The sequence below is a fragment of the Diplotaxodon limnothrissa genome, linkage group LG8, assembly GCF_057381915.1.
Source record: "Diplotaxodon limnothrissa isolate DT_005_m linkage group LG8, D_limnothrissa_male_GT1.1, whole genome shotgun sequence".
NCBI lineage: Eukaryota > Metazoa > Chordata > Actinopteri > Cichliformes > Cichlidae > Diplotaxodon > Diplotaxodon limnothrissa.
Window position 1 is genome coordinate 8,609,959 of NC_140603.1, and position 18,375 is coordinate 8,628,333.

At 38.7% G+C, this 18,375-nt stretch overlaps 1 protein-coding gene across 1 annotated transcript in view; it reads left to right on the plus strand.

Annotated features, from left to right (window-relative positions):
• The window catches only part of pemt (phosphatidylethanolamine N-methyltransferase), a 75,392-nt gene that overhangs the window by 15,368 nt on the left and 41,649 nt on the right, over window positions 1-18,375 (plus strand). The window contains exon 3 of the mRNA XM_085361215.1: window positions 11,151-11,266. Within this exon, the coding sequence (XP_085217341.1) occupies window positions 11,151-11,266 (116 nt within the window). The remainder of the gene's footprint in view (window positions 1-11,150; window positions 11,267-18,375) is intronic.

An 18,375-nucleotide genomic window follows, 5' to 3' on the forward strand; every position in this document is an offset into this window, starting at 1 on the left:
TGATGGCTAAAGCCTGGCTGACATAACTGAAACCTTCAGACATCCACCTGGTTGAATTTTGTGTCATGACCTTAGGAGAGCTGTGTATAAACAAATGGGCTATAATTTCTATGCAACAATGTGAGAGACTGGTAAGTGATTAATAATTAATCACTTATCAGGCATTAATAATTATATCTCCATTAGTACCCTTTACATTATTGTTGCTAATTTTTCTACGATAAAATGAAATGAACACGTCCGATACAACTCACCATTTAGTTCAATGAAACAAGGACAAAGAAAAAGGAATACCCCCCTGTTTGTAATCAATCACCTGACTGCACTGAGTGTTATCAGCGTGAATATGGATATTTTCTTTTTCAGAATCAGAATACTTTATTAATCCTTAAAGAAGTTATGTGGGTTACAGTTGCTCCAAGACAGTAACAGTAACAGACTAAACTAATTAAATAATACAATATGTTAGAGTTTACAAATGTAAGAAATAGCACTAATATATAAAAATCACGCAATCATAAATCTCAAGAATATTACAGACTTCACGTGAGTGGGCATTTATCTGAGAGAAAAATTTAGATTACAAATGACATTTGAGACTGACCAAGAATCTGAATCTGAAAGCTGAGATTTGAAGTAATGTGGATGTAGTAGCAAAATCCTGGGACGAATACATCAAGTATAGTACATACAGTTTTGTTTATTTCAAAGCCAGTCACTGAAAGTGATCCTAAGATAGAAGCTATTACATGGTGTTTCAGCCTCCAGTTTTGACTGCCCCACTCTGTGGCTGCCACTTATTTTTCTGTATTAAGCTACATCTTTGAGCCTTTCCCTCTTTAGTCCTCCTGCACCTGACCTTTTCTTCTTCGTTTCTAAGGTCCTTGAATATTATCAGCAGAGAAACGGATACAGACATGTACGTGTGTTTTAGGAGTTCATACCCATACGTCAGTGCACTGAACTGTGACAAGAGTCTGCTAGGACATGAAGTCCAAAGTGGGACCAAGAGAGTTGCTGTTGTGCGGATTTTGAGAGGTTCTTGCTATTTTATTAACAGTCAAGTTGAGGAGGCCGAAACAAACCTCAGACATTTCCCAGATAAACTCACGCTCACCAACAAAAGTAACAGCATTCATATCAGCTTGTTTAAAGATGACATTGGTAGGATTGACATTTTGTTTAGCTAATCTCAAACTCTTTGCTATCTTTAGTAACTATATACTATCACTAGTATAAAACCCTGAACTGATACCATATCAGTTTTGTCCCGTCATTAGTTATGTCAAAGCCAGTGCACAATTGTTCCATTCTGAAAGGACACCATAGTAGTTATAGTAGTAATAAATTCAAAATAGGTTTTAAATATGGGTACTAAGCATTAGTATGGTGTAATATGGTAAAAATATGTTACAAGTAATGTTTTTTTAAGGTAATTGAAATGGAATGGTAGTTCTTGAACAACAGTTCAAATGTAATTTATGACTCTTTATGGCAGGACTGTACACCCCATCACAATAAATGGGGAAATCTAAAACTTATTTGGCCACCTATGGCACTATTTAGCAGATTATTGGATAAGAAATCAGTAAATATAATAAAGTTATAAAGTAAATAACTTTTGGTTTAGTTTTAGTAAATGTTGATTTTGATGAATAAATATGTATTGTTTTGTATTTTAAAAAAGTAATGGCACAAACATATCGAGTACAGTTCTCCCCTCAAAAATAGAGGTTGGTCTTAGTGGAAAAAATAATTATGCCACTATCACATGCATTATTAATCCCACCGTATGTGAAGATAAAACTGCTAGAGCAAACAGCATATTAATAGTCATGTGAGCTTCTCTCTACATATTAAGATGACCCAGTGACCTACATTTGAGGAAACAAAGGGCTTATCAGCTAATGCTGTCAGCAGAGGTCGGGGGGGAAACAAAAATGATGACAACTAGAGACTCTCTCGAGTTTAGGACCACACCCTTTTCAGCAATATTCTGTGAATTCGCTTAGACCAACTTGGGTTTGGTACTCTCTGATATTATAGCAATGACTTAGTAGAGTGTTACTGCTAAAAGAGATGGCTGGATCCATGAGCGTAACCAGAGATTTGACAATCATCATCTTTGTCTTCTAGTCAGAAAGTTCACATGGGCATTTTGACCTCAAGTGACTGAAGTCAATAACAGCAGATGCATTTGTTTCAGCGATGCAAGAGATACTCGTGTATTTATCGCTAGAGTGAAGAACTGAAGTTACAGTTCATTGCTTTTACGATTTTATTCACTAGACTTTTTTTTTTTTACTTGCAATCAATTACACTGATTGCAAGGTTGACGTGACCTCAGATGTACCTACACAGCGTAGGCTAATGTCTGCATGTTTTGGTGAGTCACACCAGTGGGCACAATGGAAACAGTTTCGAGATTGTTGATGTTTTCTTCTGGTTGTCACATTAAAAGTCTGATATGCTGTTTGATTTGCTATAGTTAAAAGAAACTGATGCTGGCATTTCAAATAGGCCTAAAAAATCAGCCCCAAGCATCATAGTTTTTGAACAAAGTCTTTAAGATATAGTCATGTTTTGTTTTCACAGAAATTTGACAACTTTCTTTTTCAAATAAGTACAAACTTGCTGGAATTAAGAGGGGTGGGGGGGACAAACAAACAGAAAAAGCATGGCACAGTGTCTGAGTTTGCAAAGTTGCATTTAAACAAATTACACAAATTCTGGAATTTGATGTCCACTGGACAGCAAGTCCAAAGTGGAGATGTTTGGCCATAATGCATAGTGCCATGTTTGGCAAAAAACAATCACAGCATATCAGCATAAACATCTCATACCAACTGACAGGGCTTGGACAACTTGCAGTTACTTAGTTGACCATGAATTTCTCTGTATACCAAATTATTTCAGAGTAAAATGCACGGTAATCTGTCCAACGGCTAAGGCTTGTCACAAATGGTGTTTGTTAAGTTAATGGTGCTAAATGTGGTTCAACAAGTCACTGAATCACGGGCGTCCATATACTTAGTTTTTTACACAGAAGGACTGGAGCGAAGTTTCCTGCTTAGAGTTAAATTTTTGTCATTATGGGATTTTTCTCCCACAGAAGACCAGGAGTATTTAATCAGTACCATTTGTCTGTCTGTCTGTTTATTAGCAGTTTCCTCGAGCTTGAGGTGAAAATCATTTTAGTGAAAATCGGGTCAAAGTCACACCAAATGTGACAATCAGTTAAAACTTTATATTGTCTGCAAGGTCTTTAAACTTCACAAAAATATACTAGGCCTTTAAGACTACCTACACAGCAAATTCAAAAGTGTTAAATTTTTTGGTGTTAATAGTCTCCTTGCAAAAGTAGAGTTAATTTTACTCTAAGCAGAGTCACATTCTTTTAATTTAACTCTGAGGTGTAAAATGATAGTAGTTAAAATCGAGTGTTAAAAATGAGTGTTTCTATTTCAAATCTGGAGGTGTTACAATGGAAACATTAACTCTTGACCTCTTAACTCTGAACTCCTAGAGGGGCTATGACACCAACAGAGTAAATTCACAGACTCCGCCCCCAGCACGGCTCCAATCGAAGCTGAAGTGAAGCCGTTTCAGAACATTTTGCTCTACATATTTGAGTTGTTTGCCATGCTTGGTAAGTCATTTTTTCAAAGATTGTTTCAATTGTTATTAGCTTTTACTTCTGTGGCTCTTTGGAGTTGAGACAAAGCTGTGTGAAAGGCATTAGCCATGTTGCTCGCTGATAGCATAATATTCTGTTTTAGCTAGCTGAAAGGTATTGTTTGCGGGCAAATACCACAGCCTTGAAAAAAAGCTTGCATGTGAATTTTCAGTCAAACTTTTGGTCAAATACACCTAAAACAATGTCTAGAATGTGAAATGTTGGTATAATGGTGCTACTTGAAGCCTGAAAACGATCGCCCATAAAAAAAAAATAAAAAAACGAGCAAACAGCAGTAGCTGACGTCCTGACTGGATTCTACGGTAGCATTTAGATCCCTCCAGAGTTTTGTGCACACGGTTTAGGTAAAAATGAAAAAAGTTGAGGTTTTACATTTAGTTCAGTATTACCTGTTGCCTGTGTCCTTGTCTTTTGGGAAAATACTTTACACAAGTAATGGCTCAAAGAGGATTCCTTTTTTTTTTTTACTGTGCTGCAATTGTTTACTGGATTATTTGTGCCGTTAATTAGTGTCAACTAATTTTTATTCAATCTCCACACAGGATATGCTTGTGAAGATGGAATATGGGGGAGAGCAGAAGTGCGTTGAAGTTCCACAAAGGGATGAATGAAGGACATGCATATTGTATTGAAGAAATAAGTGATGAGAATGCTGTTATTTGCATTTACCATGTCAGACCTTTTGATAAACAAAATTCTAATGAAAGTGAGAGCATGTATACTGTTACATTTTTCAGAAAATGTTTTGAAATTGTGGTGCACAGTTCAGAATAAATGTTTTTCAAAAACCATTGCATCTTTTTAGTAAATGTTTATTTCCAAAAGAAATTTCTAGAAGTTCAGAACAGTAAAATTCCCGCTTTTTAGAATGAATTAGAAGATAACTCTTACGTAGTTAAACTAAAATACTCTTTGAGAGTTAATATATAAACTCTTAACACCAAGTGTTAAATTATCAACTCCAGACAGATTTGGTGTTTAACACTAAATCAGAGTTAACGTACCAACTCTCCAAAAAGAGTTAAATTAACACTCTCTGGTGTGGACCCATATAGACACTTTAATAGTGTTGAAATCAAATCCGACAGTGTTAATTTGGACATGCTGGATTTGCTGTGTAGGTTGGCTAATCCTTTGAAGTTGATCTTCATTGTTAGGGCCCAAGGTAAAAGTTGACCTTAACATAAATTTGAAGGAAACCATATCGGGTAAAATATAATGTAAAAAGGCATGGGCTTAGCTGTATGCCACACTTGTTATTTTTTTAATCCATCATCCTGTGATGTCACATTAAAGACATAACGTTTCCAAAATCACACACTGAATTGAATAGAATAGAATAGAATTCAACTTTATTGTCATTGCACATGCACAGGTACAGGGCAACGAAATGCAATTTGCATCCAATAGTAATCCCTTACTTTACTCGTTACTGTAATCTGATTACTTTTTTCAAGTAACGCGTAACGCGTTACTGCCCATCTCTGTTCATACTTAACCAAAGTAGCATTGTATCTAACCACTAATCAGAGACTGGGTTTTTAAAGTGTATCTTTGATCAATTTGTTGCTAGCAGCCTGCAAAAAGGCATCATTTGTTTGCATTGTTTTTTTTGTTATTCATCTGCTGGGGGCAATAAATGATCACACACAATAACATTATAAGTGATTCAAACTATGTTCAGTCTTATCTCAATCTTACAGGACTCCAGAAATCTATCCGTATGTGTAAGTTTAGTTTGCTCCATGTGTTCTGTCCTGGCAGACAATTAATCAAATATTCACCAGTTTGTGTGTATCCATGTGTCCTGTCCATGTTCTTGTTCTCTTTCTCCTCATTACTCCAGGACGGCACACATCCACGCATTAATGTACTTGGCTGAGTCTGTGTGCAGGTTGTTCTCCATTACATGTCTTTTAATACAGTGTACAACACACACAGACACACAAATGCAAAAAACTTTCAGCTTCTTATGAGGCTAAAGTTCAAGGTGACATTCTGTCATTATAACCTCCATGCATGCCGTAGATTCTGCTTGGAGTTCTGTTGCTAGTATGTTGCAGAGGGTGTCTTGAGGTAATATTCAGTTGGGGCTACTTTTAACTATGTTTTCCCATTTCAGCTCCTTAGACATGGTTCCATCTATCTGTTGTCCTGACTTGAAGTCCAATCAAGTGCCTGTATCTCAGATTTAAGTGGGCTGATGGGGATGCAGGTGTAGCCTGTTACCTAAGCCTTGATTGAATTTGTGCTGAAGAGCTGCTAGTTCTCCCAATGTGGCGCCACTGCCTGTACTCTCCTCATCTGTGCCTGCTGTTAGTTTCAGCGCTTGATTGATGATTTGATAGCAACATCAGTAGTCTGCATACAGAACACCTGAATATTTTTAGCATACGCCATCACCCAGTGAATGGTTGCAAATCAGGCTGAACGAGGCTTAGAGGCCCACTGCCTGATCAGAAGAGAGTATACTAACATAAATGGCCTGCTAATATGGATGATGGAGGTATGTTTGTTGGGTTTGAGATTACTAAGACTAGCTAAGCTAATCTTTTTTTTTCATGATAGTTACAGTAGATAGAATAATTTATAGTCCTAACCTAAATCTAAAATAACCAAATAATTTTAAATAAAGACCTAATATTTATTAAATTAAATTACTAAAACTTAAATAATACATATGAAGTATATAATCCGTGTGTCTAGCAAAAGGATTTGCTCTACTGTCAATCCCTCTAAGCCACAAATGTAGAAATTTTAGCCCTTTATAGTGATAGATTTTTATGTACAGCGACGTGAATCGTATCAATGAAAACTTGCACAAACTGCCATGAGACTGTGGGTTTTTTGTGGGGTTTTTTTTTTTTTTTTTTTTTTTCTTTATACAAAGTCGTCATTTTAATTTTTTTCCAGTGAAAGTCATGATTATTCTCTTTTGGCATGGACATGGACAGCGAGAGAAACCGTGGTCAATTAGTTACTGCTGTTACTTGTTTGAAGTCTGCTCCCTGGGGAGCATGTGTAGTTGGTGCATTGTAACATCCAAACAGCAGTGCATTCAGTGCAATTTCATCTATAGTGTTTTATCGTCCTTGTGCCAGTAGTTACTTTTTCCTTGTTAAAGTTTACTTTGGATTTTTTAGGTCAATGTAGAGGGAAAGACACAGTAGAACTCAACCCCAAAAAACCCAACATGTCTTTATAAGATGGTTTAACCTCGACCCGAACTCTTCCACGACATGCATTTTTAATTTCTCTTTGATATTTGGGCATATTGGGGCCCGATGAATGTAAAAATAAAGAATTGCCAGATTTTTTTTTTTCTTACCTTATTTTTGTTTTTAAGAAAAATAAGAGCCATATATGAGGATATTCGTTTAAAGTTTTGATAGAACAGCAGCAGTATAATGTCCTCGTAAGTGGATATCAGGCCCATGTAGAGCACTGGTCACTCTTCTGTATAAAGTTGCTTCAGTTCATTGAGGTTCGCAGGCATTTGTTTATGCCACACCATCTGATTTGGGTTTTGCAACACATCGTTCTTTTTGTGAGCTATTTAGACCTTTCTTTGATAATGTGCATGGATCATTGTTGCTTTACCTATTGGACAGATGGCTTCACATTGGACTGCACAGTGTTTTTAGCTATACAAAGGAGTTCATGTTACTGTGGCTGCAAAATAAGTCCAAATTATTATACCTCCACCAACGTGCTTGACAGTTGGTTTGAGGTGTTTGTGCTGATATGCTGTATTGTGTATTATGTGTATTATGGGCAGTCATGACCACTTTGGTCTTATCTGTCCAAAAGACATTGTTTGTGAAGTTTTTTTGTCCTCCTGACAAACAAGCCATACTTGTTCAGTCTTTTTCTAATTGTACTGTCATGAATTTAATCTTTCCTATTGAATAAGCTTTTGATCATTTTTAAAAAAAAGTGATGCCCTAGTATATAAAACCTCAATATTTAAAGAGGGTATCCATTCTTTTTCACATTAATGTATAAAGTATAATAACATGGATTAGCCTGAGTCATCTGGTATATTTAGCAGAAAGTAATAAAACTCTTAATATCAATGACTAAGAATTTCATTGGTCACAAAATGTCCTCCTCTCTTAGGTGAGTACACTCTCTACCTCTTTTGAACCCATCTCTGTACTTATGCATTTTATTTATATTCAGTTGTTTCCTCTCTTATTTTTGACATTACCAGGTTGTCATGACTTTTTCCTATGATTTTCTGTCAACTCTGGAAAAACCTATGATAGAGATATAATGGACACATGTAGGGAGGCAGATGTGCTTACGTAACATTAGATGTACATGGAAACCTGCCTGAATGACTTGCTGAAAGACTAGATTCAGGAGAATGAGTGCTAGCACAGAAGCTAATTTATTATTAATTGACCAAATAGTTATTAGCAATTTTATCAACAGGTGTAATTACTTCTCGTTTATATCTGTATATTCGACTTTTTTGGCATACACACATTGTTAAATGCATTTTCAACATCCAAAGTTGGAGCAACATCATGTTAAGCTTTATTAGTTAGCTACATTTAGCTGGAATCTTTTAGGATCTGTCCATATAGCGCAGCATTTTCTGTTTGTGTTTCCATTGATAGTTTAGCACAGTCTAGCAGGGGCTGTAGTCTGGTGTAGTGGTGTAGGTGGGGTTGCCAACAACTAACAAATAAGAGACCCTCTGGCATGCCAGAAGCACAATGCACAGAAAGCTGGGCATAGTGTAAATAAGTGCTGTATGTTCATGCAGCCCATGAGTGACCCTAGAAAATTTGCAAGTAGGTGTTTTTTGCCAACTGGTCAGGAAATTTTTTCTCCAGTGACCAAATCAGGATGACATTTGAGCAAGTATATGACACTGGCAGTAAAGCAGAAGTTGACCTCTTTTATAGGTTATTCATCCCAAAATTGAGGTGCTAGAATGAGTCAGTTTATTATGTGATACAAGGAATTGTGAAGCTGATGGGGCGCTCTCACCAGCATATAAAAGAATGTTTTCTTATTTTTGTATTGAGCACACATCCTGTCTTTATTTTTTATGTTTTTAGATCAGTGCCACTTACTTTGAGTCTCAAAAAGAACCATTGTGAATTGGTAAAATAATATGTTGATGTGTTTGTAAAATGCATTGTGTCATCATTTCAACACAAACCTGCTATCTGCAGACCTAATCATTATTTATTCCCCCACTGTTGCTATGATTGTTCAGTTTCATTCCAGCTCGCTGTGTGCTAATGTCCATGTGGAGCAGACTGCAATGCAAACTGTGGATGTAACCATACATCTTAGTCAAAGTACATCAGCTGCTGGCCCTTAATTACATAGCAGTTGAACTCTGTTAGGAGGCAGAAGAAAAACGAAAGAAAGGAAAAGGAAATGTCAGCATACGGCTTGCTGAAGGCTGGGATTTAAAAAACAAAACAGACGACATGAGCTTCAGAGAAAGGAGAAGGGGATTAATTCTTGATTTAAGCTTTTCATCTATTCTAAAAATGCAAAGAGAGCTGCCAAGTTTTCTCAGCATGCTTAAGCATGCTTTCTCAGCTGCTTCTGATCGGTCTTGAGCAGGTAGCGCTAACCCATTAACAATGCAATTTATACCTGGGGATTGCTGCACTCCATAAAGGACTCTTTACCACTTCTTAACATTTGTTTCACCTCACCTTTATATTTATATTCCTCCTCTTTTTTCCTACCTTGCCGCTGCTGAACATAGAAAAGCTGTTGCCATGGTAACATTTGTGCCTGTGGGATTCATTTTTGTTGTTTTTGGTTTGTTTTGTTTTTTTTACAGTCATCTATGCATTTCCTTAGCCCACTGTCAGGTGGTAATTTTAAGTTTTTCAGTCATTTCACAAACAGCACTTTGAGTTGCTAATGCCACTGAAAGGTTCACCGTATGGACAGATGGGTTAAATGCCTTTTGTGCTGCATAAATGGGCAGGATGTGACTATTTTCCATTCTCTTTTTTTGGGAGAGAAGTGTGTTTTGGAAAATGCAACTGTGACCAGTTAGATAAGATTCTATGGCGTCACTCCCTGCTGGATATGCACGGTACTATATAAAGAGCTTAAAAAAAATAAACACTTATCAATAGCCAGCAAGAGAATACAGCTGTGTGGAAATGCACCAGCTGTTTCAGAGGTGAACAAATAAACTTGAACAAATAATCGCTTCAGGGCAGAACAACATATGCAAACAAACAGCACTCTTCTGTCTCTATCATGGGCACAATATTTCAAAACTGTAGACAAAAGTCATGATATTTAGCTATTTAAGGCTCAAAGCCAGATACCAAAAGCAAACAAGATCTCTCTGTCTCTATACGAGAAACTGCTGTGGTAGCCAAAGAATCCTGTTTTATTCTTTTTCTTTTGCCTTCTTTTGGCTGCTCTTTAGCGATTGACACAGCAGTGTATCTGCCTCTGTCTCGTCCATCCCTTGCATCCTCTTATGTCACACCAACCGTCTACATGTCCTCTTTCACAACATCAATGAACCCTCTCTGTGGCCTTCTTTTCCTCCTGCCTGACTGCTCCATCTCCAGCATCCTTTGTCTAGTATAGCCGCTATTCTTCCTCTCTACATGTCCAGACCGTCTCAGCTTCACCTCTCTAACTTTGTCTCCAAACAGCTCAACCTGAACTGTCCGTCTGATATTCTTATCCTGTCCATCCTTGACACTTCCAGTGAAAATCGTATTCATTTTTGAAAACTTCATTAAAATGCAGATAAAGGCAGCACTTTTGAGACTTCACAAAAGTATATGCAAATTGACCAGGAGACCATTTTCAGTATTTTGTCAAGAGCATTCTGATTTTTCATGGCCAGTAAAGCCAATGTTTTCATTATTGTTGTTGCATACATAATACTGTAAAAAAACAAACAAACAAAAAAAAACTGTTGTGATAATGACCTAGATGTTTCGGGCATATAATGAACAGGATTTTGCATGGAGCTTATTTTCTTGGTTGAATGTTGCTTGTAGATGGACTATAAAGTATGCTTGCTTGGTAAAACTGGTGTAACCCATTCCCTCACTGACCTGGGACTGCAAAAAACTGGCTTCAGTGGCTTCAGGACCTCCTGTTCGATCTACTCATGAATACAGATGAATCCTTCAGGTGGCTTTTAGTAAACTCCAAATGGGCTGTCATGTGTCTTTTATTGAGGAATAGCTTCTCTCTGGCCACTCTACCATACAGGCCTGATTGGTGGAGTGCTGCAGAAATGATTTTCTTTCTGTAAGGTTGTCCTTGCTCCACATAGCAATGCTGGAGCTCTGCCAAACTTGAGTTTAAAAAGTTGAGCTTTGAGGGTTTTTTAGACTGACATAGTGTGACAAACAATCATTAACTTTCAGTTTTTTAATGCAGTTTAATTGGATATTTATGGTAAACACCGTTGTCATTGTCTTCCTGTTGTCAGGTGGCGAGATGGGAGCATCGTACACGAAGACTCTCGGGGCTCTTTGGTAGCCCCTACCTGGCCTGTTGCTGCTTGGGCTTCGTCATTATACTGCTAAACATTTACCGCAGCCACAGGTGAGGAACACACTTTTAACCATAACAAAATATGGTTTGTTATCCCCCTCATCCAGTCCAACAATTTTAAATTTGTACGTCACCTTTGATTGAAAGAAAGCCTTGGTTCTCATAACATTGGATGGCAGGCCCTCACCAGTCCAGTGGTCACTTGGACATCATTGGACATATAAGCCTGTATGAATTTGTCCCCTTTTACACTCTTTGTTTCTGTTTCTTCTTCTGTTTCGTCCCACCTCTGTGCCTTCTTTTTCTGCTTTCTCCACAGCTCCTTTTTCCTTCCTCCTTGCTCTTTATCTGTGCCCACGGTTCTGTATGTGGCAGTATCACCCCACGCTTTACCACTTCCTATATGGTGTCCATACACCCACACCTCCCCCTGTGGGTCAAAATGATGACAAAGGATTCTCAACAAAGCCACACACAGACTGTATGTCAATGCAACAACAAGCCTTTTTTCCCCTCTCTCAAAGGATCTGTGTGATGTCTGTTGCTGGGCAACAAACATTTTGGGAACAGGCTGGTCCAAAGAGATAAATTGTCTTGCCAGTTTTCTCTTGTGCTCAGGAAGAGAATTTTTATCAACTCACCATGCATTCTGAGTAGCTAAATATAGCTGTGGGACAAAGCGATTTATTCACTCACTCATTCATTCACAAGAACTGAAAATGTGAATTAGGTGATTAAATGCTGTAATAAACTTGGATGTAGTCATATAAGGCTGCAAACAAGGATACTGAATAGGAAGCTGTGGTTCCATGTCTTGTCAGAGGAAAAAAGGCAAGACTTCTGGATGTCCTTTGGAGAGACGAGTTAAAGTGAAAATGTTTGGGAAAATCCATGTTTGATGAAAACCAAACAAAGCAAACCCAAACATTATGGCTAATGGGTAAATTTTCTCATTTCAGTGCAGCTAGCCAACAGTGTTTTAGTTTTAGTGACCTTGTTTTTCACTGAGTCAGCAGATCTGTCACTGCTTAGCTAACATAACTTAAGTCTATTAGCAGCAACCGACGAGCCAGCCAGTGACTCTAACTTTAAAGACTTATATCTTAGATCCTGCTTCACAGACAGCTGTGACAGTTTCAGCATAGGGCTCCATGGTGTAAATTGGCCTTAATACATGTACTGTTTCATGTCCACTTTAAGAGGGTTGTGCTTAAATAAACACTTGCAAACTGCAATTAACTGAAGCAACACATAATGAAGAAATATAGAATCCTATGAATACTTTTCTCTTCACAACTATATACACTGATAGTACCGTAAGTTTGCGGGCCATGAAGTTAAATGTTAGCATGTTCACTTCTTAATAGTACAATTAGAAAGGACCCTTGGGTTTAGCCCACACAGTCTGTAAATTTAGCTAATTATATTTAAAACCAAATGTATCCCTGACAAAGCAATTATTAGAGCGCATTTATTTAGAAATCTTTATCGTGAGGTTCGTGTAAATTCGTGCAGCAAACCTAGATACAACAAAGCCTGTCAGCTTTTTCAGTCAAACACCTTGAACTTCACTGCATCATGTACATGTAGCTGTGTAAAGGTGCAGGTTTCATATCCCTCCATGTGTCACTGCTGCTGCTTGCTTCAACTCCTACACGCCCCAACATCCACCTGTTATCTGAATGGATAATTACTCATCAACTATTTTCTTTGTTAGGAATAAACTTGACATTGTAAGGGAAACAAGCTATCCAAATCTACCTGATCCTGTGTACAAAATGCATCATTCATGTATCATGAATTAAAGGGGATTGGCCAGATTCTTTGGAAAGCTAAGTTCAGTTTCACTAGTCACACCCGTGCCTGATTACTGCTAAACATGAATCAAGAAATCGCTTGCATAGAAACTGTCTGACAAAGTGAATTGGGCTAATAGATCTAAAAAAGTAACACATTACACTGTGATATAAAGACATAGCCAAGAAACAAAGTCTTTTACATCTATCAGTGCAGAGTTACAAAGCTATCACTAAGATTTTCTGACTCCAGTGAATCACAGTGATTGCCATTATCGACAAACAGAGAAACCTTCAAACACCTTCCCAGAAATGGCCGACCTACCAACATTACACAAATAGCGCATCAATCACTCATCCAGGAGTAGGGATGGGTATCGTTTAGGTTTTATCCGATACCGGTGCCAAATCGGTACTTTTGAAACGGTGCCGGTGCTCAAACGGTGCTCAAACCGGTGCTTAAAGAATGGAGAACACAAAATTGGTCCAAAAACCTCTCATGTTCAGCTGGTTTTTTGTAAAAAGATAACAATGTTAGCCTTTTCTGCAGCTATAGGGCATATATGGTATCACTCTTGGCTGGAAGCAGTGCTTAATCAATGGAAAAAACACAAACTTTATCCAAAACCTCTCATGTTTAACTGTTTTCCACTTTTTCTTTGGTCATTTTAGCCTTTTTGGCCAGGGTGAAGGGAGTATCTGCCATCAAACAAGAAGACAGCCGCATATAGCTATGATGATGTTTGCTAGTTCACCTTACATGCATTAATGTAATAACGTGGTTAGCCTACTCAACGTAAATTACACACGAACATTAAGCTACTCACGCAGAGAAGAACGGCTGCTGCTGCATCATCATCCTCATCATTTCTGATACACTGGCAGGGCTAGGGGCCAGGACTCTCCTCTTCGAGGTTTTTGGGGGATATTGCTAACTCCGGGTCAGATAACAGGCAACCCACGCACAGTAGATGCGCTCGGTGTGAGGTCTCGCAGCAAGCTATCATACGGCGCATTTCTGGGCTTTTAAAAAAAACCGCTATGCATCGCCAGGTGTTTCATCGGATTTGAGGTGTTACCTCCTTTGACAGTATCACAGTATCAGCTTAAAGCACTTGTTGCAGGCTGCTGAGTTTGCATATTTTGCTGTGAAGTACAGCCAGACTTTTCGCCTTGGGCATTTTAATCTGTAGCTCTGCTCTAAAAGAACGTACGTACCTGGCCCCGCCTACTATCCTCGGAAACGTAAAATTATTGGCTAGAAGTGTATCACAGCTCAGGAAAAAAAAGCACCGAAATAAAGCACCGAAATGTGCGCTGCTTTTCGGTCTGGTTACTACCGTTTATGTCAGAACCGGTGCCATCATGGCACCGGACACCGGTACCCATCCCTATCCAGGAGGTCTCAGAATAACCCCGAAAAACATCTAAAGAACTCCAGACCTCACTTGCCTCCATTAAGGTCAGAGTTCATGATTCACCAATAAGACGGAGGCTGGGCAAAAGTGGGATCCGTGGGAGAGTCCAAAGAGAAAACCACTGGTGATCAAAAAGAGTACACATTTGCCAAAAAACCTCCCCAAACATCTTGATGATCCCCAAAACCTTTAGGAAAATATTCTATGGACTGACGAGAGCAAAGTTGAACTTTTTGGAACGTTTGAGTTCCGTTACATTTATCATAAATATGAACACATCGTTTCATTTAAAAAAAAAAAAAGCATCATACCAACAATTGTGGCACCAGCATAGTACTGGTAGTGTGATGATCTGGAACTGCTTTGCTGTTTTGGGACGACCTGCCATAATTGATGGAACTATGAATTCTGCTCTCCACCAGAAAATCCTGGTGAAAGTCTGTCCAGTAGTTTCTGCACAGAAGCTGAAGCACAAAGTGTGAACTTTTAAATGCAATTAAGATTCTTTAGAATTACCTTAAACAGGCCGTTCATGATTGCAAAAATCTCCAATGTAGCTGAAGTGCCAGTTATCTCAAACACTTGATTGCAATTTTTTCGCCAAGGGTGGCACAACCAGTTATTAGGTTGAAGGGCAATCGGTTTTTCATATAGAACGTTGGTAGGTTTGGACAACCTTTTCCATTCCCTTAATAAATGATTTTAAAACTGCATTTTGTATTTACTCAGGTTATCTCTGTATAATATCAAATTTCTTTGATGATCCGAAACAGTTTGACAGATATTCAAAAAAATAGATTTTTGTGCGCGTTTAGAGGGCAGCACACAGAGGGCTCTGCTGTAAACATTTGAAAATAAATAAAGGTGAAGTGGTAGCTTTATATACAGTGGGGCAAAAAAGTATTTAGTCAGCCACCGATTGTGCAAGTTCCCCCACTTAAAATGATGACAGAGGTCAGTAATTTGCACCAGAGGTACACTTCAACTGTGAGAGACAGAATGTGAAAAAAAAATCCATGAATCCACATGGTAGGATTTGTAAAGAATTTATTCGTAAATCAGGGTGGAAAATAAGTATTTGGTCACCTCAAACATGGAAAATCTCTGGCTCTCACAGACCTGTAACGTCTTCTGTAAGAAGCTTTTCTGTCCCCCACTCGTTACCTGTATGAATGGCACCTGTTTGAACTCATCATCTGTATAAAAGACACCTGTCCACAGCCTCAAACAGTCAGACTCCAAACTCCGCCATGGCCAAGACCAAAGAGCTTTCGAAGGACACCAGGAAAAGTATTGTAGACCTGCACCAGACTGGGAAGAGTGAATCTACAATAGGCAAGCAGCTTGGTGTGAAAAAATCAACTGTGGGAGCAATCATCAGAAAATGGAAGACATACAAGACCACTGATAATCTCCCTCGATCTGGGGCTCCACGCAAGATCTCATCCCGTGGGGTCAAAATGATCATGAGAACGGTGAGCAAAGATCCCAGAACCACACGGGGGGACCTGGTGAATGACCTGCAGAGAGCTGGGACCAAAGTAACAAAGGTCACCATCAGTAACACACTACAACGGCAGGGAATCAAATCCCGCAGTGCCAGACGTGTTCCGCTGCTGAAGCCAGTGCATGTCCAGGCCCGTCTGAAGTTTGCCAGAGAGCACATGGATGATACAGCAGAGGATTGGGAGAATGTCATGTGGTCAGATGAAACCAAAGTAGAACTTTTTGGTATAAACTCAACTCGTCGTGTTTGGAGGAAGAAGAATACTGAGTTGCATCCCAAGAACACCATACCTACTGTGAAGCATGGGGGTGGAAACATCATGCTATGGGGCTGTTTTTCTGCCAAGGGGACAGGACGACTGATCCGTGTTAAGGACAGAATGAATGGGGCCATGTATCGTGAGATTTTGAGCCAAAACCTCCTTCCATCAGTGAGAACTTTGAAGATGAAACGAGGCTGGGTCTTCCAACATGACAATGATCCAAAACACACCGCCCGGGCAACAAAGGAGTGGCTCCGTAAGAAGCATTTGAAAGTCCTGGAGTGGCCTAGCCAGTCTCCAGACCTCAACCCCATAGAAAATCTGTGGCGGGAGTTGAAAGTCCGTGTTGCTCGGCGACAGCCCCAAAACATCACTGCTCTCGAGAAGATCTGCATGGAGGAATGGGCCAAAATACCAGCTACTGTGTGTGCAAACCTGGTAAAGACCTATAGTAAACGTTTGACCTCTGTTATTGCCAACAAAGGTTATGTTACAAAGTATTGAGTTGTATTTTTGTTATTGACCAAATACTTATTTTCCACCCTGATTTACGAATAAATTCTTTACAAATCCTACCATGTGAATTCATGGATTTTTTTTCACATTCTGTCTCTCACAGTTGAAGTGTACCTCTGGTGCAAATTACTGACCTCTGTCATCATTTTAGGTGGGGGAACTTGCACAATCGGTGGCTGACTAAATACTTTTTTGCCCCACTGTATGCATCCTGAACCAGAACTATTTATCAAAACAAATTTGTTCAATTCAAAAATTAATTTGATGAAGTCGCTGGTTGGACTTAAGTGAGTCAGTTGTTGGGCTTGCAGGCAGCACTTCTGATGAGCGCTGCACATGTGAAAGTCAACAAAATATATTTGAGCAGGAATGCTTTTAGTGTCTGTCCTGTAAGGTAATGACTAAGTGAAACACTGAATCCTTGGAAAGTGGAAAATGTTTTTTTTATTTAGTATTTTTTGCTGACAAATTATTTATCCTCTTTTTGTACTTGCTTGCAAATTCTGAAGCACGGTTTTCTTGATTATTGAAATAAACCTTCCTTGAAGGTCACATTTCTAATAATTGGGTATATACAGTCTATTGCATAATGTTTTCTGCAGTTTCAACAAAAACCTTTTAGAGTCTTATGCTAGGTTGGATTTGGGAATTACAAATCTCTAGACAACATGCAGCAGATCTGGGGGATATAACAGTTAGGGAGTCAACTTGCATAGCCCCATACAAATTATTGCACTTTTTATTGAAACTGCATGGTTGCAGCTACCAGCATAAAAGTCTTTAACTTTTAATCAGTGTAACCTGATTATAAAAATGAGGCAAACAAGTTTAGCTGCTCTACTTATTACAAATAGCTGTGCCAACCAACTGGACCACTTTCAATTGCATGGCGATTGCACAGGTAGCCTTCTTGGAGGCAACCTGTCTCCAAACAGTCGTAATCTCCCTCACATTAACGGTCTCCGTTAGACACTCTCATTCTCAGACAGATTGGCAAAGGTTTGCATTTAATTACTGTCTAATCTATAAACCCAGACGGATTGTGAACACATTGCAATCAGTCCAAGTCAGTCTGTAGGTCTGTGATGTGTCTCTCTGCAATATGGGACTTGAGTCAACCTTTGCTTTTATATTGGAGTATAACCAAAGTACAACCAGGTGGCAAAGGTTCCCAAGCACCAATCTCATTTTGTGTCTATGTCACTAGATGTAGATGAATTTCTGATTAAAAATCTTTAAGCTTCTGGCCGGACTCTGAGTGTAAGTAGTTAATATGTGCTTCTGTTAAATTATGAATGTCTATGCATGCAGACAGTAACAGACTTTGTGGATTTGTCACAGTTAATCGCTGTATTATCATAAACAGATTGCATGTAATTGCCAACTTGGTGGAATTTCTTAACAAACTGATGATCCACTAAAGGTGGTTTGACTTTGAGTGATCACTGACCTTGTTCCCATCTTCAAACCAACCACTTCAGTCGCAACAACAGTGGAGTCCAAGTTAACTGCACAGTTTCATTAATTTTGGCCATAGCAAAGTCTCTAACCATTACTTTCGTAGTGTGAATGTAGTATTAAGGTCCTCAGTTAAATAAAGGTGTTGTTTGTTACATCTGGGGTTTTTTGCTGTTCTGTTTTTTCTTTTTCTAGTCAGGACT